The sequence below is a fragment of the Anser cygnoides genome, chromosome Z (assembly GCF_040182565.1).
Source record: "Anser cygnoides isolate HZ-2024a breed goose chromosome Z, Taihu_goose_T2T_genome, whole genome shotgun sequence".
In the NCBI taxonomy this organism is placed as follows: domain Eukaryota; kingdom Metazoa; phylum Chordata; class Aves; order Anseriformes; family Anatidae; genus Anser; species Anser cygnoides.
The window spans coordinates 71,773,131-71,800,643 of record NC_089912.1 but is presented as its reverse complement, the minus strand read 5'-3'; the positions used below and the strand labels follow the sequence as shown (position 1 = coordinate 71,800,643).

General features: G+C 35.7%; 1 protein-coding gene across 11 annotated transcripts in view; it reads left to right on the top strand.

Moving 5' to 3' along the window:
* ARL15 (ADP ribosylation factor like GTPase 15) overlaps positions 1–27,513 on the top strand; it is a 216,914-nt gene that overhangs the window by 92,047 nt on the left and 97,354 nt on the right. Inside the window, exon 5 of one of the 11 annotated variants that reach the window (XM_048050392.2) lies at positions 206–27,513. This exon is cut by the window's right edge and continues 60,065 nt beyond it. The exons of the other annotated variants lie outside the window; for them this stretch is intronic. Coding sequence (XP_047906349.1) covers positions 206–349 — 144 coding nt within the window. The 3' untranslated portion in view covers positions 350–27,513. The remainder of the gene's footprint in view (positions 1–205) is intronic. 11 annotated transcript variants of the gene reach the window in all.

Here is a 27,513-nt window from a genome sequence, read left to right as displayed (position 1 = left end):
TCCAGTCAGTTTGTTTAATCATGAAATGTAATTGAACATTTTCAGGCATGATTGGAGAATATACTTCATGTTACTGAAGTGATCATGAAAACTTACAGGAGAAACTAAACTGAAATACTGATCAGAAATGTGATCTTATCTTCCTCTATTCAGTTGCTGGTTGGGTTTCCTTTATTTATTTATTTTTTTATTTTTTAAATCATAGAATCACAGAATAGTTTGGGTTGGAAGGAACCTTAAAGATCATCCAGTTTCAATCCCTTGCCATGGGCAGGGACACTTCCCACTAGAAGGGGACAGTAAACCAAAAAAGGTACATTTGACATTTTATTCTAGAAGCTGGGAATGAAGATGTACCTCTTAATTCTGTTATATCAACTTGCATGGTATTTATTTCATCTTCCCGTATTAAAGGTATTTGTAAGTTGTTTTGATGTTTGTTGTAGCACTAGCGCATACTTAAATGATTTCAAATAGCTGCTAAGTGCATTAACTGGAGCATAAAACTGAGGCAATAATATTTAAGTTAATAGGTATATTGCAAAATAACCTTATTTTAGTTTAAAATTACAGTAATGAAGAATTAATCTTGTGGAAGTCTGTTCTTACTGCTATATTGGAACCCTCCTGTATTAAAAAATTTAGAGTTGCAAACAAAACAAAAATTAGTTACTCAACAGATGGGGAAGATCGTGTGAGAGTGGCATAGCAGTTTGGCCACTGTTTCCAAAATACTGGGTGCAATTCTAGAACAGTGTACCTAATTATATATGTGTATATTACATAAATGCATAAAATTAAATAAATTATATATATATAAACCATAATATATAGATAGATAGATATTTTTCTGATGGAGTATATTTCTGGTGTTCCATCAAAAGTTGCTTTTGGTTATAGACAAGTGTTTTTGATTAGTCAAATTTCTTTAAAGGCTTAAAATATAACAGGAGGTTTTTGGTGTTAAGAGTATTGTAAATTGCTTTGCAAGTGAACCTGTTCACTTGTTGATTTTTATTTTGGAATCTGTGTTGCTTTGTGTGCTAATACTGGAAGCTGGATTTTTCAGTACATTCCTATGATTTGAACCAGTATGCAAACTGTGAGTCACTTACCTCCAAAGTCGCAAAAATATTTAGGAGTGACAGGTAGGATGAGTTGGAAGCTGTTCGCGGCCATTGTGCTTCAGGAACAGGCAAACACTTACCTGAATGTATTGAAGAATTGTAGAAGCCCCATCAGGCTGATGAAAGCAGAAACTGAATTGGACTGTGAAGCTTTGCCAGTTCAGTAGTGAAGCTACATATTTGGTGGTGGAATGTTGATTTTGGGGAGTTTCTGGTTTTCGGTTTCGTGGTGTTTTATTTGTTTTGTTTTGTTTGTTTGTTTTAAGATACAAGGCTGCTTGCAAGATCACATATGTGAAGACATCCATAGAGTTTAATTTTTGTTGTGTTTTCTTTTGCTTATCCAAAAGTGCAAATAATTAACACATTTCTTTCATATCTTTAGATTTTTGACCACTTGTTCCAGTGGAAATCATTGAAGAAGTCTTCTAAATTTCCTTTTTTAGATGTGCCAGCACATTTAATATGCAATGAGACTAGCAGACAGTCTTCTCAGTCTGTTTTAAGATTATCTTTCTTTGTTATCTTTCTAAATATTGTCAGGAAAAAAGGTGAAAAAATATTATGTGAGCTGATCACACGTGCTTTTTTCTCTTGTGTAGGAGGTCTTGCTTTAAAGTTGAAGTACTGATGGGTGTGTGAAACTCCTGAGGAAAGTCTTACCAATTTTCTTTTTTCTTCATTAGAGCATGATTAAAAATGTCATTGAATTACAAACAGTATTTTCAAAATCAAATGTGAAAGATTGGTCCCTTGATTGCATGAATTGTGGTGTTTTTATTTATTTGACAGTATTTTAAGGTGTTTGGGTTTTCAGTTGTGGATGGTGTCCAGTTTGGTTTTCTGCTAGCAGAAAAGCAGAGGGTGGCTCTCCTTGCTAAGTGAACCACTACAGTGATGTAGGGACTCTTACACCGCAAGCTTTTCCTCTCTTGTTTAAGTCTGGAATTAATTGTGTAGATAAACAATGTTGTCTTGATGCCTTAAGTTTCTTGAAACTAAATTGTTGCAGTACAATGGCCAGGTTTATCAGGGGCTGTGCAGGGGATCTGGAGAGCTATGGAAACTGTTCTTTCTGGGCCTGACGCTTTATAGTCCAAGCTGGCTGCACATGACATGCTTAATTCCAGGACTTAATTACTTCTTATTGTGTGTAAGGTAGATCAGTGTCCTTGTGCTATTTTGCCATAGTTTGTCTTGTATTTTCTGTTGGTTAGGTAAAAATAATTTCTTTTTGGAAAACCTTTCAACTTTCCAATGTGTGAATATTATTATAGATGTCACTACTAACAATCTGAAAAATGGCATTGATAAGTTGGTAAGAGGTTAAGTTTCAGAGAGAGTTCAGTATCTCAGCTAAAAGCTTTGAAAAGATTGTACCTCCAGAAGCAGAAAATAATAATAAAATAAAAAAAACAAACAAAAAAACCAGCCTGAAGCCAAGAGCAAAAATGGAAGTATACTGGCTGCACTCAGTCCCATTCTTGCCCTGCTCAGACCTTGCAAATCAGTTCACCTACCCGAACTCTTAAAGACCAGCTGTTGCAAATCTGTGTACTTTGACCGGGACGACATCTATAGCAAAGTTAAATTGCGGGCAGATTTTTAGTTCCTCAAAAAGCTATTTGCGAAATAATTTATCTTCAAATTACTGCAGCAAATAGCCAAAATATGGATTCCTACCCTGTTTTGAGATCATAGTGACCTAAATGACCTTAATATTTGCAATCCCTTCACAGCAAATACTTCTCGTCCAAGGTGTATCCCCTGATATTTGAAGATTGTTTTGGAACTGGACTCTGCTATTTTAAGTATTGGCTGTTTCCTTCACAACTGTGGCCTCTGCAAGAACTGTGGAGTTATTTGTCAGGCTTCAGTTATGAATACATTTGCAGGAGAGGACAACATTTATAAACTGATGTTTAGGAAATACTGATTTTGCCATGCTTAGAACAATGTTGAAATGATTCGTATTTACACATCTCATAGGAAATCTCCCTTTCTGATAAAAGAATTTCTTCAGAACAGTTAGAGCACTTACGTATAAAAAGATCCTAAAATAAAGTAATATAAACAAAATATAATACAGGAATATAAAAATTAGTATAAAATAATCTGTAAGTAGATCCATGCCCTAGTTGGATGTGAACAACAAAACAGGTTTATAGGGTTGCAAGTCTGTGTCCAATGTAAATATTTAGGAGGTAGAGTATGCTTTAATCATTGCATTGTTAGAATAATTATACTAATAGCAAGTTGGGTAGTAAATATTTACTGCTGCAAAATGCAAGTGACCTTTTAAAGAAATTAAAATAAGAAATTGCAAATCTGGAAGAATCTGTATTTTTTCTGTTCTCTTTGAATCACTAGCACGGTAGGAAATAATGGTGAGCAAAGAAAAAATTAAGATGAGCCGAAAAGGAATTGTAAAGGCTGTTTAAGGATTTGTAAATAAATAAATCTGTCCAGAAGGTCTCTTTTTATGAAAATCCCTTTATAAAAAGGTGAAGAATGACATGGAGGATCCAAACAGTAAACACCCTTTTCTTTAGATGGATTTGTTTCAATTACTGTTTTATAATAAACGAGGCCATGGCAGATACCTCCTACTCCTCTCTTCCCCTCCCACCATATTTTCATAAGATCAGATGGTAATTTGGAGTTGTTGGTAATAGGTGAATAATATAGCTTACAAGTAACCAAACTGTACAAATGTGCGTGTCCATTTTAACAAAGAATTATAAATCTCTGAGTGGTAAATTCCTTGACGAATACATCTGCAAGAAACTGAGCTGCTTTCACATACAAAAAACATTTGCTAAAAGATGAATACAGATTTTTATATATATTTGTATACTTCCGAATGCTTATGTGGTATTCATTAAGTAAGGACTGTGGGAGCTGAGAAAAGCACAGCTTCTTGGAGTTCTGTCTGAAACCTTTTTTGTTTGGTCAAAAGTTGCTGAGATTTAGTTGAGAATTATTAAATGAAATCCTGAGGCCCGTTGGATACAAATCTGACTACATGATCATAATGATCCTTTTGGGCCTCTAAGTCTGTGAAACTGCTCTTCAGAGGAATTCGTGAGTGCTCAGAAATTTAATTACTGTTTGAGACATCTTGCATGAGCAAGAGAAGTTGTATTTCCTTCAGAATAAATAACTATTTCAAATGGAACTCACTAGTGGCTGTATAAATGATCTCTAAAAGGAACTCCACATGTTTTCTAAAAAAAAAAAAAAGGAAAAAAGAAAGTTTCCCGATCAGATGAAAAAAACGGAAAAGTATTTAGTAGTGCACTGGATCAAGTTTGTGAAAGCTCTGCAATTGTGTAAGTGATTTAGGATGTGTTTTCCTTTCAGACATCCTTATTTTTAGTAGAATTAATTCTTAAGCACAACAATATAAGCTTCTGCTGCTTAAAAGATGAAGACATGCCCTTCCTCCCTTAATGCCTTTTTTTTTTCTTTTTTAAGTGAAAGTAATAAAATGTCTTTAGTACTAAAATATGTTAGGTAATAAAATATATCATCCATCTTTTATTTACTGCATAGTTAAACTCTTTTCTGTATCATTTATATTTGGTACTCAGTGTAACAGAAGAATTTAAAAAAAAGCTTGATTATGATCACATAATAATTGTTTTATTTGAATAGGTACACAGTGTATGAAATGAATTTCTGGTCTCTTTGCATTCCATGAAAATTAGATGCTTACCCTTCATGGAGGATCGTGATGTGAGCATCTTTATTGGTCATTCCAGAATGGGAAGGAGGTTGAGTATGGGATTCTTTTGATGCCTCTGAATGCTCAGCATTTCTTAAGACGCTTGATGGGGGTTACTCCTGAGAATAAGGGGTACGTACCGTAAGGGAAAGAAGAACTGAAAATTGATGCACCATTGCCCATCAGAGTTGAAGTGCATTAAGTGGGCAAGCATAAAATTCCTATGATTATGAGAGGGAAAGAACCATGCTGCTCTGGAAGTGGAGATAGTAGCATATGTTTGAGACATCGCAAAGCAATGGCGTGTTCCAAGTCACAGGGTGGGGAAAGGATCATTTTATATCAGCATTCTGGATGCATATGACTGGGACAACAGTGCATTTGTCAAGGACCAAGAAAGAATGATGTATCATTATAAAGCGAGATTAGATCCTTTCCTATTCCTTAATGTTGCTGAATTCTTTTTTTTTTTTTTTTTTTTTTTTTTTTTTTTTTTAATTTCTCTTCCTGGGTTGTCTTCAAGCCATTGTGCTTCTGGAAAAAAATCTGAGATGTTCAGGGGGTATGAGTTAAACCAAAATCAGAGATTGTTGCCAAGTTATGAGCTTGCATGTCAGACAGGATATTGTGGCTTTTGAAAATGAAATAATCCAGAGAGAAGGGATAGCAGGAAGAATAGAAAGAGGGACCACTGTCAAACTTTGTGCACCTCCCTCTCCTCCATTCCCATAAACTTTGCTGGCATTAAAGCAAAAGAGATGAGCAGAGAGCAGCTGGAGATGAAACAGAAAGGAAGAATGGAAGGGAGTTCAGCAGCTTCAAAAGTGGTTAAGTGACAGGTCAAGGAGGCTGAGGATGGAATACCGTGGTGTTTTTGGTTTTCCCTGGAGGCATGCTTCTACAGGGATGTATATTGAGAACAGTGTCCATTACTTCTTCAGAATCTGTCCAATATATAATGACATTTGATTCAAAAAGTGGACCCATTCTCCCATCCCCTTCTTCCAGTGACTCAGCAGACATACCCTGGAAGAAAGATGAATTATCCACTCTCTAGCATCTGGGAACAATCTTCTTCATAAGACTAGAAGCAGAGTTTTGAATATAATGACATTATTCTAATGATGATTTGTTGATACTACATCATATCATTAGTCATGCTGGAATCTTTAGAATCATAGATGTTTTCTCAAAATAGTTTAGAAAATCTGAAGCAGTCTGACATGAAACAGTAACTTGTTCCACTGGAATCTGTACAGCTCAAAATTTTGAGTTAGTATAGTGAAGGATCTTATTAGAATCTTATTCTTCATTTATTAGTGAAGAATAAACTAGAAGACATTAAAATACATGATGAAATTATTTTTTCTTGAAAACTTATTAGTGCGTTATTTAGATTTAGTCAGGTAATCCTTGAAATTGTCCACCCCCTACGTGCTGGTTAGAAAAATAGAATACTACCAGTGCACAGAATACTTAATGACAATGCACGCACACAATTTCTCAACATCTTTACTTTTCCCGTGTTTTCTGTTGTCTTTGATTGTTGAAAATCTGCTCACATATAGAGTTGAAAGGGTCAGAAATACTGTCTTAAAAATAAAACCTCAATGTACATGCACATACGCCTTTTTAAAGTTAATGCAGGCTGAAGTTCTGTATTCAATATGCACTGTAAGGCATCTAGGAAACTTAAAAACAAAAAAAATTGCATTAGTTGATGAGCTTTTCTTATGAAGACCATCATCTCATACACATGTATGTAAAGAGGAGGATAATTGGGATTACTGCATATATTATTAAATACTTGCTACAGTTACATTATTTACTTAAAATTAAGTTGTACCATCTGTCTCTGTCAATGCAAGCTTGTTCTCTAATCTTTTTGCAAGACTTGTTCATAATGTATTATCATGCCATTTGTATTGTCATTTTTGTTTTTGTTATTGTGGTAATAATGGCTAGGTAATAAAGGCTAATACATTTTTATTGACATTATATGAAACATTCAAATATTTATAGGATTTGTATTTCCTTTGCCTCCCTATTGCTTTGTTGTATTGCAGCAAGACCTTCGGAGCAGACCATATCGTAACTAAAAATATAACATAGATTCTATTCCAAATTAGATACCTTCGTGCCTCTATCCTAATTCTGCCTTTACTTGCAGCAGAGGATAAAGGAAATAAGAGTGAAATTTTAGTTACTCTTTAGGACAGAAAACTAAAGCACTAAAGCTCTTCAGAGCTGTAAATGAAAAGACGTTCTGTCACCGATATTGCAGGAAACATTGGGATCCCTTTAGCTGCAGCACTGTCTTCATTCATGGCACAATGTATGTGTGTCATTTGTGAAAACACATAGTTCATTTTGATTAAGCACAATTATCTGTGATTTTTAAATACACTGTCTAGATTCTTTTTTGTTTGTTTTTCATTCATCTGGGGGTAAGTAAAGACTATCCAAAGTTGTTTTCAAAAATGTGTGTGCACAGAACTTTATTATACAGCCAATACTCTTTGAGTAATTTCATCTGTTCTGTGTATACAGACTCATTAGTTACAGATAAAATTGTTGTTATTTCATTGTAAGATTATTTTCTTTGTTTCTTACTTTATGGTGGTTTTCTTAGTTGTCCATACTGAATTGCTGTATGTTCTTTAAAGCGGAACAGAGGCTATAGAAATGGTGCTACACATTCTTCAAGTATTTGGTATGGCTGTACGTCTGTCATGTAATAGAATCGTTGTAATGTAATTATTAATGTAATGTAACTGTGTAATTCTGGTTGACTACTTTTTCTGCTGATGTACCACCTATATCATTTTTCATGAAGTTCAGAATGTATCAGTTGTTTAAATTAAAATCATAGTTGAGTTTAAATCGATTTAAATTACATTTTTGAATAATTAAATATATAATGAAGGGGAAATCCTTAATATTTTCCACGATTATTTCTCTTGTTAATTTTATTAAGGTAATTTTGAGTTTTATTGAAATCTCGGTTGTAATACTTAAAAATAATCTTATATTTAGAAAATCTTTTGAAAATCAAGGTATTCTATTTTAAAGTGAAAATAGGGTGTTGTTAAGGGAGAGAAAAAGCTTAGTATCTTTGTATTCTGATTTATTATATGGAAGGCTGTTTTTAACAAAAAAAAAAAGGGCTTTTTTTTTTTTTTTCTTTTTTTCCCCTCCACTATTCTCAGTCTCTTTTGATCATTGATCTGGGTGACCCCACGCTCAGGGGTTTTTTCTTCATTTGACATGGACAGATTTTTGAAGTATAGCTCTCCTTTGGGAACCTCGGGCAGTTCCACTTGACTAACCTGTGATCTAATGAGCAGTAATGCAGGGTTACAGTGACCATTTTGTTTGCTTTGAGGGAGGATGGCTAGACAGAGAGTGGGAGAGAGGCGTTGTCTGCGGAGAAAAAAGATGCAGGGTGATCGAACAGTGTGAAAAAGACTTGTTAGCCCACATTAGTGTGCCTGATTTACTTCACAACAGGTCAGGAAAGGCCAAAGGCAGGGTTGTCATTAAATTGCAAAGTTGAAAATCCCAGTATTCTAAAGCATTCAGATTTCTGAAAGTTGTAAATTAGAAAGTTTGTGGTTCATGATGAATTTGCCAGGAAGATATACAGGAGTACCAGCTTCTTTTAAACATTATAAGGTACCTTACGTACTCATGCTGTAAATATTAAAAGAAAACCAGCTTTTTAAAGTACTTTCATGGTTGACTGTTTTACAATGAGACTGGGTGCCAAAGAAAGGCCAAACACTAACAAGGTCGTTGCACTTTCTTTATGAGCCCTGGGGACCCCTTAATTATGTGCCCGTGCTGCTTATTTTGAGATCTGTGGAGAGTATGTATGCGTGTGTTTGCATAATATATAATTTTTATTTGAATTTATTGTTTATATACATACATAGACATAGATATATTAAAAAAAAAATCTAGCACCAGTTGCCCGGGAATGTAGATTTCTAGTATTCTGCAGCACATTATGATTCTTTTCTCCTGTCATTTATTGTTTCTCTTAGAGTGAACATTAAACACAAATCATGCCATTGGTGACCAAATGAATATAATTTTATCTTTAATTTACGTTTAATGTTGCAGGGACCAAAAGAACCTGTTGTCTTTATGTTCCAAAGAATTTTTTCTCCTAGTGGTAAATGGTGCTTTTTGACACTTGAATTGGACTTGACAGCCTGTCTTAAAGACAGGCTAATATCTTTCATCTTCTTTGGCTAATATTTGCAAATGTTTTATGGCTGCTTTGCAATTTCAAAAATAAAAAGTTGGAACTACGTATTTCTGAATTTGTGTTTGCCCTTTTGTTTTATTTGCTTATTGCTAATTGGCAATGGCCTGGATCTCTGTGATTTGAAGGGTACAGCTATCAGGCAGAATGTCCTTTCACACTGTTCTATTGACAGTCTTTAACTCATAGCAAACTCTTGTTTTCGTTTTCTCATCTGTCTGGCTTTAGTAAAAATCAAAATTCAGCCTTTTAGTTATATTATCATTGTGCATTGAAGCAGTGGATAATAAAACAAATGGGTGGTCTTAGTGGTAAGGTACTTTTTCTCTGTCTGCTACCAGAAGTTTCGCTAATTGATTCTTACTCCTGCTGGCTGTCAAAAATCAGTTTTCCACAATTGGCATACAACTGTGTTAACTTTTAGGTTGTGCTGCAGGGACGGTTTTTGTTGTCTCGATCTTGTTGAATCTTATTACAGCTAGTAAATATACAAAATTTTATGTTTGAAAACAGCTGACCATAATTAAGAGAATTTTTATTATCTGACTTTAGGAACTGTGCTCCCCTTGATCATTCAGATGATTCTGATGTTAAGGGGGTGTCTTGGTTAAAAGTAACAGAAAACAATAGGATGTCAGGCTAATCATGCTGAACACTAGCTTTTGTTTTTTACTTGCATTGGATTAATACATGGTGCCAGATTATTTTAGTTTATCTTAGTCCTTTTTTTGTTGGCAGTGAACATATGGTGTACTTTTACATCCTTATAAACTGAAGTTGAATATGGGAAACAAAGTACATTTTTTTATATACAATGCTGCATTTCACAGTGACTTTCTCAATGTCAGTCCTTTTTTTACCACATTGTAAAATTTGCTCAAGATGAGAATTTTGATATTGAAATAATTCATTTCCAAGCAGTGCAGTGTCCAAAGGTGCTTAGGGATTTCTGCAAACTAGACTGGAAGAATTTCACCCAGGTATATTTTCATTTTACAGGTTATTTTAACATATGTTTAGTTGCAGCAACTTGGTAGAGATGCAGTCTAAGAAACTCTGCACTTGACTAGCTTTTTCTGTAGCTTTAGGTCATGTTAGTCAATGGAAACTTATTAGGGCATAAAATGATGGGAAAATGCTAAATAAATCAGAATGCTGAATCAAAATACACTTAAGCTTTGCAACTATTCTCTTTCCATTGACTTTATCCATTGCCTAAATAACATTGTCTGTGCAGTCTGTACGCACTCTTTATTAGCTCTTCTGTTTGATTTAATTATTCAGTTACTCAGTGTGTCTGAATTAAGTCATCTCTGCCAATCTGCTTATTACAAAGTGTTTGGTCAGTGAGTAGAGACTAATGCCATCTCACTGGATTAATTTTTGAAGGTGTTTGTTTAGGAAGCAAGACATTGGAACACCATTTCAAAATTGGCCTATAAATAAGTCAGCCAAGACCCTGCCAATCACAGGCAGTGAAAGGGCAAGCTTTACTTAACCATCTGAAGAACATGATAAATTTTCACTTATTCTTGTTGGCTGCCTTTAAATCGTGAGTAGATTTTGCAGCTTGGTTTCTGGACATTCTGTTTAAAACCAACCAACCAAATAAAAACCACCACCACCAGCAATAAAACAGACACAAAAAAAAATACAAAAAGTTTGCTGCCATGTAAGTTGTTTTTACATAAACTTTCTATGTATTTTATGAAAAAAAAACATTAAAAACTTTTGTGATGGTAATGTTGGTGGTTTGTTCAGGAGACGACTTCAAAAATGGGGGGTTACTGCCAAATACAGGCTTTTGGAAAACTATACTTCCACTTCATAATTGCCTCTTTAATAAAGCATTTATTTTAAGATAGGGATGTTTAACTTTTTATATAGGTATTAAACTGCAACTTAAAAGATTTTACTGTTTATCTGTCTGTTGTGATATATAACCTGCAGCAAAACTTTATACTCTGCTTCAGGTTAAGATATCATTCCTGTAAGTTACCTGCTATAAAACCCCTAATGGTGTAACATTATAATTCAATCCACATCACAGACAGGATGCAACCAGTAATGTTTAGCAAAATAGGAGAAACAAAATATAAAATTATTGGCAGGTGCTCTTTTACTAAAGAAAATGGGTGTGTCTTTTTGCAATTCTCTTAAGTAATATTTTGTGTCTGCAGGCTATATTTGAGAAATATACCTCTAAAAATGTTCTAAACTGGGAACGCAGTAGCTAATACCTTACATAAAAATAAATGTCTTGCTATGCCAATGGACTCTGACAATTCAGATTTCAGTAACTGTAAAATGGGCTTAAAACGCTCCCCAGATGTATCTGGCCTTTTGGAAATCATTCTTTCTGTGCAATAGGAAAAAATTCTTGCTTAACTAAGAAAATGAATTCAATAATGCCACCCTTCCCCTGCACAAATAAGAAGGTGGGGGTGGTAATACTATGTCTGGGAAAGGAAGCAAAAATGTATGCTTAGATATCCCATTGCCTGCTGTTATAGGGGTTGTGCTTGCCAGCAGTTTCTGGCAAGCGCGTTCCTTCCAAACCCTCTCCAAACTCTCCAGGCATATAAAAAGTCTTGTGCCTGTGTTAGTCAACTTTCACTTACTTGTAGTGTAGAAGGAATGTTTATTGACTGACAAACTGCCTGTTTTGAAATTAGGAAACTTGAATTAAGTTTTTGTTTTGGTACATGTTAGTTTGTTGTTGTTTAATTGACAATGCAATTGAGTTAGGAAGATGGCTGCTAGTGTCCAAACTGGGTGAGAGCTTATAGAGTCCGCTCTTGTGGGCAATAAGGCCTGGGATTTGGCTGATGTTTTTCTGGATACAGAAAGCAGCAGATCATCAAGTCTCTGGCCAACGTGCAGGAGTTTGGATGCTCCAATTGTAATCTATGTTCAAAGGGTAGGTCAGCAAAGTGACATCTTCATTTTTGGTGGAACCTAGCCATAAATCCATTTAAAAGTCTAGTGTGTCTGACAGTGGGGCACCATGCAGGGGTGCAGACTGGAGAGCTAAGGACAGTGCCATAGAATGGAGTTGTCTTCGACAACAGTAGTACCATTACAGGTACTAGTTAAGTAGTAGGAGGAGGAACTGAACTATGTCCTAGAAAGAACCATGACTGAAGGGAGACTAGAAATCTAGCTCATTGAATACAACATAGTTTTGTACAACTGTCTTTATCAGGAAAGTTCAAACTCATGTTCTTTCCACTCTTTTGTTCTCGAACACATAAAAACTAAATTTAAAAGATGCCTTGATAATAAACTGTCATCCAACAGACAGCTGGAGTTACATCTGGGCACTGACGCTTCCTGGTTTTTAGGCAGAAGGCTGTCTGGATCTTTTCATGTATCTTGCTCCCAGTACTTGTGTCTTTAACTGAAATAGCTACCGTTGTAGTATTAGAACATACCAGTCTTTTGATGTATTTGCTGGTCACCTTTGAGATAAAGAAAGAGTCTCATATTCAGTGTACAGGATTTAAGAATAGGCAGACTATCATCTACAACCTCAAAGATAATGGCCATCTAATTATTGGTGATTCCAATGAGAGTGTGAATTTAAAGCAGGAATTAGAGCTTAACAGAAGAGGAAAAAAGGCTGTTGTCTCCCAACTGGTGTTATCAGCTTTCTCACTGAGTATTTCCATTTTTCTCCTTTTCCAAGATGCCTCTGATTCAGTCAACCTTACAGTGCTTTTATATGCATAGACCCTGCCATACTCAATTTAAAGAAGTGTGATACCAATCCTAACAATTGTGGTCATTAGGCATCCTGCTCTTGTACATACGTTACTGCTACTGTGTTGTGGTATTGACTTAGCTGACTGGAGAAGTTACACAAATCATTTTATCAGTAAACTAGGATGGCAGTTTTCTAGTTCTTGGCCTTCACAATTATTTCAACCTCTGTATTCTGAAAAGTACAATTTTAAGTATCTTTAGAGTCTGCAAACAGTTAAAAATTCTTCAGAATACGTGTTATCTGAGCATTGTGATCACACAGTGAAAGAAGGATGATTTACACTGCTCAGGATTATCATTCAGGGACTGACTATGTTATGAGGTGACTAAAATATGTCAAATGCTAGAATGTGTCAAAGCTGCCCATGGACAACATTAGTTTGGTGTGACTGGAAAATAATTTTGATTTTTGAATTAAGATTAGAATTACATTTTGAAGATATATAACCTGTCAGTTTGTAACCTGTTTCACAACAATAGCTGCAAATTATTTTAAAGGGGTGGAGTTGCTTTGACACTTGAGCATTGTGTAATTCCAAACCTTTTTTGACCCTTTGAAAAAGACTTTGATATCACAGAATCACAGAATCGTCTAGGTTGGAAGAGACCTCCAAGATCACCCAGTCCAACCTCTGACCTAACACTAACAAGTCCTCCACTAAACCATCTCACTAAGCTCTACATCTAAACGTCTTTTAAAGACCTCCAGGGATGGTGACTCAACCACCTCCCTGGGCAGCCCATTCCAATGCCTAACAACCCTTTCAGTAAAGAAGTTCTTCCTAATATCCAACCTAAACCTCCCCTGGTGCAACTTTAGCCCATTCCCCCTCGTCCTGTCACCAGGCACGTGGGAGAACAGACCAACCCCCACCTCGCTACAGCCTCCTTTAAGGTACCTATAGAGAGTTTGCGTTCAGTTTGCGTTCTCTTATATTATGATAATTGGAAATAAATACAGCACTTCAAGTTCTGAAATGGCATTCCAGAGCTATCTAATATATAGATAATATACATTAATTCTTAGTTATTTGCTATAAATATATATGTATGCACATATACATGTATATATGTTCTGCATCCTGCATCCATTTCCATAAGTAGCATGAGTTTTATTATTATCTTTCTCTGGCTGTCTGATCCAGAAACAGCTGAGTCTTTCTCAGATTTGTGTGATTTTGAGATTCATGGTGATTTAACATTGTCTTTGTGTGATTGTTCTTCCCCTGTAACTCAGTGAGGAAGTATGAGCATTCTTAAAAAAAATAATTTAAACCCTAAAAACTTCTTGCACTGAGATGTCAGGGTAATATACTACTTTGTTCTCTTAATATTCATAATATTTTATGTTAATCCACATATGGTGTTAAGTAATGCAGAAATAGTATTGCTATAAGGTATATTTTTAAGTATGTTAAGAGCCCATTCTGAAGCGGTTATTTTGTTAGTATACCCACTGAAGACCATAATTTTTTCTATCTTGCAGGATTAAAATTCTTTTACTGTTTAGATTATTTCAGTTGCTTTAAATTTCTTTTTCTTGATTGCATTCTCCTAATAGAATTTTAATTAATCTTTTTTTATGCAAAAATGTTTCTCTTTAGAAGTATAATTCAGACTTAAGTCAGAATATAGATGTTGACATAACATTCAGAGTATGTGTTAATATTTTGAACCTAAGTGCTAAGAGATAAATATTCATTAAGTTTGTATTAAAAGTGATCTTGGCTAGTTTGCATAGTGGAATTGTTTGCAAGCTTTGATACAATTCTGCATTTTTGCAGAGATGAAAAAAAAGCTTTAAATCTGATTCCCCATTCTTTTATTAGACCTTAATTGTTGCTTCATCGGTAATTTCTTTCTCAATTTAAACCAATGAGGCTCTTCAGAATTCAAGTTTATAGGAGTTTTGTGAAGATTGTTATAAAGTACTACTGCTGAAAAGTGTGGCAGTCCTGTACCTATTAAAGGAATTTGCAGCTTGAGCTCCACAAAAGGCTCAGCAAGAAATCGATGTAGTTCTATAGAAATGCAGGAAAACTCTGCCAGAAATCCTGCAAAACACCACAGGATTCCACAAATTTAGCATTTTTCAGCTGACTGCATTCTGGACAACTGCCCTCCCTGTACAACAGAGACAGATCTAGGCTGGATCATCAGTCTCACAACCTCTATCAAACTGTTCTCTGTTGCATCTTGAGACTGCTTAGATGGCTGCTTTGTGCGGTGGTTGGAAATAGAGAAATGTTTTCTTATCTGCAGGTTTTGTTGCTGGGACAGATGCAAACAGTTACTCATCACCGTAATAATGAGAAGGGAAGAGTTATACATACCACCATCATAGTCTTCCTGTTCAGGAGCTTTGAGGTGCCAGGAATAATTTTCAACATAGAGCTTCGGTTCACATTATTTTGTCTTTTAGTTGTGGGTCAGTACCAGAAACCTTCCAACAACCCCATTCTATTTCTCCTTTAAATTCTGTGCTGCAAGCACGTTTTGCATCTTGCAAACTTTTGCTGTGCTATGGTACAATATTTTAGGGCTATATCAGCTCTTTAGTATTTCATAGTACTAGGGAAACATTATTTACACATAGTATCTGAAGTTTTGGCTTGGAAGGGCCAAGCCACATGTTTCTTGTACTCCGTCTCTGAGGCTGGCAGGCTATTGTTAGAAAAGACAAGGTTTGTTTTTGTCATGCAGTAATAATCTGCTGCTTGTCTTTGCAGACCTGCATATTTCATCTTAAATTTTACAGGCAAACAATAAGGGAGAAGAGATGAAGAGAAGAAAAGCAAACTAGAGTCCTAGAAAATTCCTTTTCTTTTTTGTCCATGAAACTTGTTCCGCAGCGAAAGGAGTGCTTACAGACAGGGTGTGCCAGCTGATGTCACCCAGCATTGAGTGGGGAAGTAGAATGCTAAAAAGCAAAAAATGAGAGTTGTACTTGCCTGTTTGCTCCCCAAAAAGAATTTAAATTCAGTGTTTGCTACTTGTCAGATGCCCAGAGCCTCACCTGTCTTCGGTGCTTGCAAATCTGCTCCAGTGATCATTGCCCCTCACAAATGTCTGCCTGAGAGCAATTAAAATTTTACCAAAGAATACTGGGGGAAAAAAAAAAAAGTACATGTGTGTCATGTAGTTACTGAATTCTTTAAAGATAAAAACAAAGGCCATCACAGAAGCAAATTAAAGCCCCTGGGAGCTGACATGGTTATTGAAAGCTTTAACAGAGCTGCCCTACCATAGAAACCTGCTTTCTATTGTCGTTCATTTTGGTCTTTGAAAAGGAATTTATGATCAAAGTTTTGTTTGAGCGCAACACAATGGCACTGTTAAACATTCTGCTTATATTTTGGCAAAGTTAGTCCAAGATTTGGGCTTTTTTTTATTTTTTATTTTTTTAACATGGCACTCATTCTGCATCAAGAAAAGCATTTTACTGGTTATAATGTTTACCTCTCAAAATAGCAAGCTTTACTTGGGTTGGGTGTTTAAGGATGCTTTTAATCTTAGCTCCATTAAAAAAAAAAAAAAAAAAACGCTTTAAAAATGTATTCATCTTTAATTATACTGGATCTGTATTTCTTGTTTTATATCTGTTCCTACTGTTTTGTGATAAACACTGATCTAGAGCACTTTTGTGGGTGACATCTCACAAAATGAATGAAAGAAAATCTGTGTAGTTAAAATATTTAAGATCGTAAGCTGCTTTTATACCTAAAGTTTCCAACTTGATGACCATCAAGCGAAATCATTGAAGACTACTATCCAATATTTCAATTGCTGTCTACAGAAAGAAGTTAGGTCTTTGTCAATTAATATACCATAATATGATTCTTTTCCATCTTAAAAGCTAATTATCAGTTACTTCATTTGACGACACATACAGCCTGCTTTAATCCAAGGGAGGGGAGGAGGGAGGATAGGGTTGGAAATAAATGATACTTACAGTTGAAGAAGTAATTACAGTTATTTAGATGTTGGAAAATATGGGTTTATTTCTTGTCTTTGCTGTGGACTTGCTGCACAGGTCCTCAGCTAGCTTTGTGGAAGTCAGGTATTTCTGCTCTTCATTTTACGTCCATAGAGAAAAGTCTTGTAAATGCTCTAGGGTTGTAATGGCAATCTGTAGTTTTGAGTACTTGGAGACCTAAGTGCAGCTGGAAAAAAAAAACACATTGATCTCTGTGATAGACAAACAAAGCTCCAAAGACTGTGATGGTGAAATGTATTATATAAACTGATAAGAGGTCATTTAAATTAATGGTGAAGAAAAATCTATGTATGCACCGTTCCCTTAACATACAGTTTTGCAGGTATACGTCGGACTTCTGGAAGCAGCTTTAGAAATGCTGCCTTGTGGTGTGATCTTGATGTGATCAAAGCAAAATGAACAGTCGGCCAATTTAAGTTTTCCATCTTTAATGTCTGTGGGAAATAGACGTATTTGCTTAGTCCTATATATGAGGTTTGTAAGAAGAATGCATTGAAGTTAACTAATGGGTTTAGAAGAGTTTCCTTCGAGTGGGTTGAAAGAAAGATATCACAATAGAGGTCCCCCTCTGCTGGTGGAGAGTTTAATGTTCGTCTTGAACATTGAAATGTATCTGGACACCAGTGTAGTCAATTGACTCCGAATGTATTTATGCAATAAAAAACCACTGTTACACAATGAAAACTATAACGAATCTACTGAAAACATTTTAAAGTGAAATACCATACCACTGCAGTTATCAAGTTCCCTGTCTACTCATCTTAGCTCTGAAAGACAATTCATGTCGTGTCCAATAGAAAGTGTATGCTGTATTGTCAGTTTGTATTATACCTAGCCTTTGGCACTGTTAAGCTTGTTGTTTAACCCTTTCCAGAACTGTTTAAGAATTTTGTGCTGGTAAGCAACAGATTCCACTTCTCATTTTTAAGAGATTTCTTTTTACTGAGTTTAATAAACTGCTTCAAATATGTTTGTATGCATACCTGTCAGGAGAATTTGTCTTCTTTGGTAGGAAGTGTATGTACCGAATTTTGCATATATACTAAGTGTTCATAAAGAAGAGTGAAAATTGTAGGGCTACGAGAATTGTTTACAGTGATCCACTAAGAAATGAACCAGCAGGAAAATACAGATGAACAAACAAAAAGCCATCCTAAGTAAATGTCTAGAGAAGACTACTTTGAATTCCTTCAGCCTAGTGTGTTTGTCCAGTGCAACTTCTGTTTTCCTGATTGCTGCAGGGCAGTACTTTTTCTTGTAACAGAGAAGATTGCCCATCAGGATGGAAAATAATTCTGCTGTCTCTTTGCTTGCTTCTTCCATCTTTTCTCTTTCATGTTTGACCAGATGGGTTAAAACTCACTCATAGCTGCGGATTTAGTGTTCAGTAAGATGGTGAATTAATTCCTTATTTTAAAATCTAGAACATTGTGGCTGGTTATTTACTTGTATGTTTGTGTGTGTGTGAAATAAAATGTAAGTGGTGACTGCTTTTATAAAACAGATGCAAATGGAAAAGGGTTCTAAAATGTATTACAGAATTGTTTAATTTCAGTATGGTAAATATTAAAGTAACTTGGATTAAACACTTGAAATAAATACTGTAATCTATTTCAAGTAGTTTCCATTTCTTATGAATATAAATAAGGATCTATTAACAACTGTAAATCAAAACCTTTTTATATTTCATGAATTCATATAAAAATACAAGGGTGTGAGAACGAGTGTTCTCACTGTATGATGCGTACAAAACACAATGACTTTTTTATGAAGTTGGGATTTTTATTTTAGGCTTAGAAGTACTTACAGGGGCATAATGTTTTCTCTCTGTATATCTAGCTAGTGTAAATGAAACAGAATAAGAGAATGAAGTTTTCTTCTCCTTGGAAATGTAAATCACAAGAGGAGCGTGAATGAGTTTAGTATGATCATTCAGTTAAACCTGAATGGAATTTCCTATAGCAAAGAAACAGCACCATAAGCCAAAGGGGTTTTCACCTTCTCTTAAGCAACAGGAATTTTTGGCATTCTAACAAATTCTTTTTGTAGATTTCATTAAATGATAGGCAATGCTAATGCTGTCCCTCTGCTTCCCCTGACCCCCTCCATTTTCAGTATGAGTTGAATAATTTTAATATCTAAAAAAAAAAAAAGCAAATAGTCTTTCTGCCACAAAATCTTTTTTTTTTTTTTTCAATACTTAGGGATTTATAAAGGTCTTTTTGGTCATACTGTTGTTTTGAGAAAAATAGCTCTGGCTTTTTAATCACTTGGTTCAATTTTATAAAAGTTGGTGTTGGCTATGTCTATCCATACCTATAGATATAGTCTGTATATAGTCTATATATCTATAGACTAGATATAGTCTGTTGTTTACTTGTATTAGATTTAAATTCAGAGCAAGCATGACTTCTCAACTGACAGCTTTATGCTTACCTTTTAAGATAGTGTAAGCCGTGTCAGGCACTAATCTGTTGTTTTGTTTTGGCCTAAAAAGTTAGATATGAGGTCGTATAGTTTCTCATTAAACTATCACTAAAAATAAACAACTACAGTAAACAAATTAGGTTGTAATTGCAACTTTTCTGATGATTTCATTTTGTTTTGTTTTCTTGGAATTACCACGTTGTTTTAACAACTTGTAGTTAAGTTTTGAAGCTGGCCTTGTCGGTATACTAGATTTTAGTATAAACTAATGAAAAATAGAGTTGACTTGAAAAATTTGGCTACTCTTATATGCATGGTGAGTTCAAAATTATCCCTGTTTATACAGCCTGTGGCAATTTAAGCAATGTGTTTTGTCACCTGCTTTGCTGTCTCATGAAGCGCTGGAACATTTATGAAGAAATAGAAAATATGACTTTGAATCCTTGACGTCTTTTAAATAAATGCACATATTGATAGTGACAGATTGCTAAACTTGGCTTTAGACACTTAGCTGTGTTTCTTGCCAAAAGTAATCCAGATGTGCATAATTTATCCGCCTGCCATATGTGCACTGACATGTCTTTCTATAATCAACTGTCTGTTGAGTATTGTTAAACAGTTAAATGTTCTTTATCAACTATATCTTTTTGAATAATGCTAATAAGTTCTTTAAGGAGTTAAGGAGCAGCAAGACCATAAAAACAACTTTTATAAACTGAAGAAACCATCTTCGGATTTTTAATTGTCGAGAAGGCATGCATATTTAGGAAAAAAAAAGCATTGGTAAAAGAAGCTTATGTAAAGACCATCTTAAGTGGTGTTATACAACTAAGGAGGATGCATATTTTATGTAATCTCATTAGAATGGGACAGATCTTTGTTGTGGCAATGTAAAGGAAGTTGCTATGGAATAATAACATTAATTAATAAGGATATTTTTTGTATGAGCTGCTTGTTGAAAGGAGAAAATGAATTTAACTTGACAAGCAGTAACCAAACGTCCTGGCATTAAGTTCAGAAAGAGTTGTAGGAGGACATTTGTGTCATTTGGAGTATTTCCTCACATCATCACAAGAAACAACCCCATTATACATTGTCTGTTGCACTGGGTATTTGTGCTTCAGCTGTTCTCAGAAAGTTATTTCTTGATTTGTATTATTGCATTACCTGGAAAAAATCCTGTTTTAAAAAGTGTTCTGTCCAAGGAGTTTGCTATCAACAAATTCTGTTTTCAAAGGAAACAGCAATCCATAGAAATATTCCATTTGTTTCCTCTATGCCTTTCCTTTCACCCCATAGACACAAAGTTATCAGAATATTAACATGGATAATCTGGCTTTCATTGATCTGTGAGGTATATATTGATCTTTGAGGTGTGTGGTGGTCATTAGACCAAAATGCAGTGTCTCATGGCTCTGAGTTTTCCCTGAGGAGAAGGGTGTCTGGCTCTGTCTGATGTTCCTGTGTATACAGGTAAGTATTTATCCCTACAGTTATATAGATATCTATCTGTTGTACATAGGCCTGTCTTTGTAGCAATCTGCTTTTGTTTTTGAACTCCCCCCTAGCAGTTGCATAACTTGTGGCATGATTAGTAGCTCTTCATCATCCTGGGAGGTCTCAGTCATGACCTCTCCAACTGCTGATCTTTCTCATTAAGATGAGAATAGGTGTACATAAGCTGTTGAGAGCACCAACTCTATGATGCTTATTTCCATCAGGTCATTCAGATTTGAGCAACTTATTTTGGTTTATACAAGGGATGACATAGAACTCCAATATAATGTGCTGAAATAAGGTTACAGTGGGAGACACAGTAATGCAGCAAACAGTCCTTACTACCTACCATCCTGTTAGAACCCATCATTGCTGGAATGGTAGAAAGATGCTGCATGCTCCTAGTTTCTAGACTTTGATGTTTAAAATTTAAGATTTCATCTTGTCTCTCTGACCAACACATGATCTAAATGGTTAGCAGTGTTCCAAGATGTTATACTGCTGTAGTTATCAAAGTTAGTGGCTGTGTGGATATGGTCTCATGGATATGTGAGTACCCTCACACAAACCCTGGCAGAAAGTTGGGAGGTTTCTTAAGGAAAGTGGGTTGATTGTTGGTGAATTGCCTAGAGTTGCTAGGGTCGATCATGGATCAACAGTGATCCATGCTACTTGAACTTCTGTGCTTGCTGAACCGTGCTGCAGCTACTGTATTAGGATCTCTGCTCTTTCAAAACAAACTAACCCCCAAAATCAAAGGTCTGTGGTGGTGTGAGTTTAGCTGCTTTTGGGAACCGATCATACTGTTTCCTGAAGTACACAAATCACCTTTCTCTCTCTCTTTCTCTCTCTCTCTCTCTCCCTCTCTTGGGTCACTTAATGTTTACTTGTCTAATTCAAAACTAGTTGCATGCAAAATATGGGGAAGCATGTTTTCTGAAGACTTTCTTCTTGATGAACACACAGTTTCTTGCATGTGAGAACAACTATGGAATCTCAGTATTCCATAACCAACCAGAAATTTGCTCCACTCTCTGCCCACGTTGGGAAACCCAAACTTACTTCAACAATTACTCCTTGTAATGTAAGTTTTCTTAAATAGAGTAAATACGTATTGTTGAAAACATAGAGATTTTGTAGGTCTTCTGATGATCTCAGAATTTTCAGCACATTTTTTCGTCATTGATTCTTTGTGTTTTGCCTTCCCTTAGTCATTAGTAAAACAATGGGTGTAATTTTTCTCCTTACTTTAAAAACAAAACATAAAAACTACCAAATCTCATTATAATTTGTGATACTCCTTCAGGCAACATATTTTACAGATTTATTCACTCTTGTTAATCTATGTTCAGCATAGTATTCTACCTCTTGTTTATAACAATTTAATAAGATACGTTATTAGATTACTTCAGTTACTAAGAGAATAGCATCTTTGTAAGAATTTCAGGTGAGAAAGTACATTTTTTCATTTTAGTCAGATGCTATGTGAATCTTAAAATATACACTGTTGCTTGAGCTTTGTGAAATACTGTAATATTTTTCATTACTCATTTCTTAGCTGAATTTATAAGTCTCTAAGAAGCTTTCAGCCTCCACAAGCTATTGACATAACATGGCTTTTATGAAGAACCTTTTATGCTCTGATTACTTGTATCCGGAGTTTATTAGGGCTGTCATTGTTTGCCACAGAATTATGCTTCAGAATCTTGGCTTTTAATTTTCTTTCTTAAACTGTTTTTGTCTCAGTTCTGGAAGTCATAAACTCTTATAAAGTACAAATGGAGTTTAATAAATGTTACTACATTACTACATTACATGACCTTCTGAAAATTAAGGATTGTAGCAATTTTAAACTCTGTCACCGATCGTTTCATCAATATCAGTGACATCTTGGCCAATTGTAACATAGCAGTTTTGTCATTCCAGATGTTTTCTGGTGGGCAGATGAAAACTGGGAGAGGAGAGGGGAGAGGTGATTCAAAATTAACCTGGATGTGTGCATGCATGCTTGCAGACATCCTACAGGCAGTGCTGCAGTGAATATCAACTGAAATACGGTGTATCTGTATACTGTCCTTTTCCTGCCCAGAAGCATTTAGTTATTTTTGTTTCTCCTGTTACATTTACGAAAAGACTAATTAACATAATAGAAAAGTGTTTTGGCCAAAGAAGAGCTAGTCTGACAACTGAACTCTCTCATTACATTTCCATCTATCTATCTTGCTAGAGTAGACAGGACCCTGGATTAACTACAATTTGAAAGGTTAGTTGAAAAGATTAAAGGTGACTTGTAAATGGAAAATGGCAACTTTGCTCTTTTGGATTCTAAGCACATCTGGTCTAGTGTTCCTCATGTTGAGTGGTAGGTTTGCCAAGACTTGTTGCAGACTTTGTAGAGTAGTAATAATAAACCTGTTCAGAGAGTTTAAAAGAACTTGGCATGCCATATGACAGGTTCTCGAGTAGTTCCGTCAGGAGCCAAGTGTACTGTAATAGACCCCTTTTAAATTGTTGGCTTACACGAAAACTGGAGATGTCTGCATTTTCTCCTTTTCTCCTCCCTTCCCCTGAAGTACAAAAGGCAGATGAATTTATTAAAATGCTTCTTTAGTGTATGTTATTGAGCTGCGAAAGAGACCAATAGATAAACATTATTGTAAGTTTGCAGATGTGCTCTCATTTATGCCTGTAGGCAAGATAAATTTATCTACTTATGTAAGAGGAGCCTTTAATCAGATAATCTGTTATTGCAAGTAGTTTAGATCATGAGGTGAGTAGTTTTTAAACAGGCCTTTTCAGTGTGTGTTGACTTTACTGGTCCTGTTCTTCATCATGAGAAACATAAAAACACAATCAGGTATAGAGAAAATAAGCTGTATCCTTTTCTCTCTTATCTTCAATATAGTGTATGTAACTGCAGACATATGCAATATTTCTATATGAATATACAGCCCATAAAATATTGCTCATTAGATTATAGAGAAAAGAACAGATCCAGATGTTTAGATAACAGCATCCTTCAAGACAAGTGAAGAAGTGGCAGAAGGATTGAAATATATATAAATAACATGGTATGAAAAATCTGTCCTCCTATACGTAGGGGTAAAAGAAATAGAGATTATAATGGAGGCCTAAGCTTGTTATGTCCAGCATGACTTTTCATGCCCTGTAAAAATCTATGCTTTTATTAACAGCAAGACTTCAATGTATGTTTTCGTGTTGCTCTTCAGGTCTGGTCTATATACTACTCTTAGAGAACTTCTACTTCATATGAGAAAAGGTATTGTTTAATATGGAAACATTGACCACCTTTGACATTGACATCCTCTACTGCTGTACTAGAAAGGGTCTGCTTTTCTGAAAGCATCTTCATCTTATTCAAGACATGACAGGAAGTGACTGACATACATAGATGCATTAAGTGGTTGGGTACAAATTAACTTTGAGAAGAAATCCTGTGTTCCTGCCTCTTCCTTGCATACAGGCCAAGCATTTAATGGGTTGCAGTGCAGGGTTGTATAGTTGAGCCAAAAACGTCAGGGGCCGAATCACTTCAGTCTCATACTGATTCATCTTGCTTTTGATCTTGTCTGCTTTCCTTTCTGAGTGAGGGAGAGGTCACTAACGAGGGGATAGCTCAGAAGTCATCAGAGAAATCCCAGACCTCATTTATCTCCGAGAATCAGTATTGTATTTTTTTTTCACTTTATTTGCAGTGGTTACTGCTTACAGTAAACTTAACTATCTTAATTTTCCCAATATTTTCAAATCGTGTTGCATTCAACCAAGTAATATCACCGTAATGCTTCCAAGAAAGTATTTAGTGGTGTTTTTTTGGGGGCGGCTGGGGTGGGTATTGGGTTATTTGTTTGTTTTGCATATGGTTTTTTTTTTCTTTAAAGCCACTGGAAACTCAACTATTGACAGGAAAAATACCATTGTCATCCCAATAATGATTGTTTAACATAATGGTGTCTTGAAGGAAACTGCCTACTAGCTTGGCACAGAAGGAGGACAAGACAGCTCGTAAAGGAGAGAGGATTTGAAAAGCATAGGAGACTTTAGAGGATTAAGAGAATGCTTGAGGACTGATCAGCTAATCAGCTCTTCCCAGATCATATAAAAGGGAAAACAAGAGGAGACCTAGCAGGAGTACTGTTTTACAGCAATTCCGTTTAAGGGAAAAACTATTCATGTGTCCCTTCTCAGAGACTTCCAGTGATCTAGTAATTAATAGTGATTTTAATTACAGTAGAAAAAAAAATCTACAATCGGTTTCCCTTTGGTCACCTAGAAGAACTCTCTTATTGAAATATTTGGGAAAAGGAAGACCATTTAACAGTCCGTGCATCTCTGCAACCCCAAAACCTCAGAATCCTCATCACCTCAGTGAAATGTAGAGTACAGCGGACTTTGGGCAAAAGAGCAAGATTTAGCACAAAGGCAGAACTGATGGATGTGAATGATGAAAGCTCAGTCATGAGTTCCAAGCTGGTGAATGGAGTGCACTCCATTCAAGAAATTTTTAGAGTAAGATGAAATACTTCTTGCAGTACAGATTGCACCTGAATTACAATAGTATTACGTTCTCTTAACATTACTCAGAATGGAAATCTGCTTTTTTAAGAAAGGTTTTCAGAAACATTCTAAAGGTTCTGAAACTGAAGTAAAATACACAAGTCTTTGCCTCAGGGTGTAGAAAATGGTGGGGAGAAAAGTTGTGTGTTTTGCAGGGATCAGTCAATCACATTTGTTGCAGCTATAGAGCTGTTTTGCTTCCGTGCTCTGCCAGGTGCTGATGAGAAGAGAAACATCTGACTGGATGTGAGAAGGTGTCTCTGCATCAGTTCCCTTGCAAGAGTGAGAATAGGATGCAAAACTGGTGGATTTAGGTCCAGTGATCAAGACCCAGAACAAATGTTTCAGGAAACTAATAGTTTAATTGCTGTGTATCTTTGACTTCACTCATAGTGCAGCTGAATTGAAAAAGCCTTCAAAAATAGTCTTTTTCTTCCGACTTCTATTTAGTAGTGTGTGTGTGATGGTACATAGACAGGAAGCAGGATTTTCTGGCTGTGTTTCTGACCCTGTGGTTCTTTACCCAGATTCATATTCCTTCTCTTTTCTCCCTCATCCTATTAATCATATCCCCATTTCATTGTTTTTTACTCGGTATTCTTTATTTTCAGGAGGAGTAATCTGTGTTCAGTGAAGGTCAGCATCAGCACCAAAGTAGTACCACTTTTCCAAGAAGAAGTTTTGCTTAGTAGCCTGGTTATTTTCTTCTGACTACCTCCTTGTACAAGAACCTGTTACAGTGCTGCTTTGACTGGTTTTATGGAGATGCACTGTGTCAAAGCAGGGAGTGGGCAGAGTTGTTTCTGAGCTACAGAGCACAGGCTTGTCATGTGCTAAATACAAACACTTTAGTGAATCTTACAAATTCTTCATATTTATAAAGAACTTTACAAATGTCATGCAATCTTCGTTATTGTAAAAGCAGGTGTTTGTAATTAGTATTTTCTTGCTTCAGCTGTATCATTGTGAAAAGTAAGCTATGAAAGTGGACTGTGAAGAAAATGCTACTGTAAGCTACTAAACTCTCCAAAGAGTATTAAGAAACAGTCTAGTTTCCCTACCCTCATGAAGCTGGTGGTCTATTTTTAGAGCTTGTTAAGGTGCCATGTTTAATTGAAATTACTCCTTTCAGAAGCCATGCATATGCGGTTACTGTGACTCGAAGTATCTTAGGTCATTTTCAGAGAGATCGAGGTGGCATTTAAAGTACAGAGATAGCTTCCTTTCAGTATGATGTAATACTGAGAAAATAAAAAGCAGTCAAACTTCTCATATGGTAGCCAGTTAGGTCCTTCCAGTCCTTTTCAGGGAGGTGCAGGCAGACTCTGGGTGCAGAAGTTACAGAGTCATGTTAGTGTCACGCTGAGCTCGGGGTGTCCTGGCACTCTGCACAATACTGCAGGCACCCTCCTCTTGGACTGAAGTCATGACTCAGCTCCATGTGGTTGAGGTCCAGGCGAAGGAAGATCAGGTCTGCCTTCAAGAAAAAATTTTGGATATACCTATAATAGTGATCACTGTGATGTATTGGCACAAAATACATAGTAATAAAAATAATTTGGGATTGTATTTCTGTGCATATTCTCATGGTGCAGAATTGAGATCAAATTAATTTAGGTATCTCCTGGTTCAACTGAAAGATGGAGCCAGTGGATTCATTAACGTCATTAGTTTTTTACATACTGTGTAGAGACTTTTTCTGCTACTGGTTGCTGAGCCTGTAATTAATAGAGAACAGAAGATTACACTGTATTCAAAGAAACAAGTGTTCTGCAAAGTATAGAACTGGCAGATGAATGGCAGCGCTGCCTCAGCACTTACAGTGCAATCACTTGCAAAGTGAAACTCTTCTGTGGTCTGAATGCAGTTTGGTACCGTGCCCACTATTGCTGCCCAGCCTGGTTTCAAGATGAAGATGTGTTTTAGAGAGAGGTTGCAAGATAATTGTGGAGTGAAAACATCAATTATTTTATTATTTACTTCTCCTAAATGCCTTCTGGAGGGGAGTAAAAAAAAAAAAAAATAAAGGGAAAAGAAAAGGTAGCTGTGTAGGAAGCTTGATCATTAGTTAAAAGAACACTAAGGAGTTTTTTTTTTTTTTTTTTTTTTAATTTGTCGTTAGAAC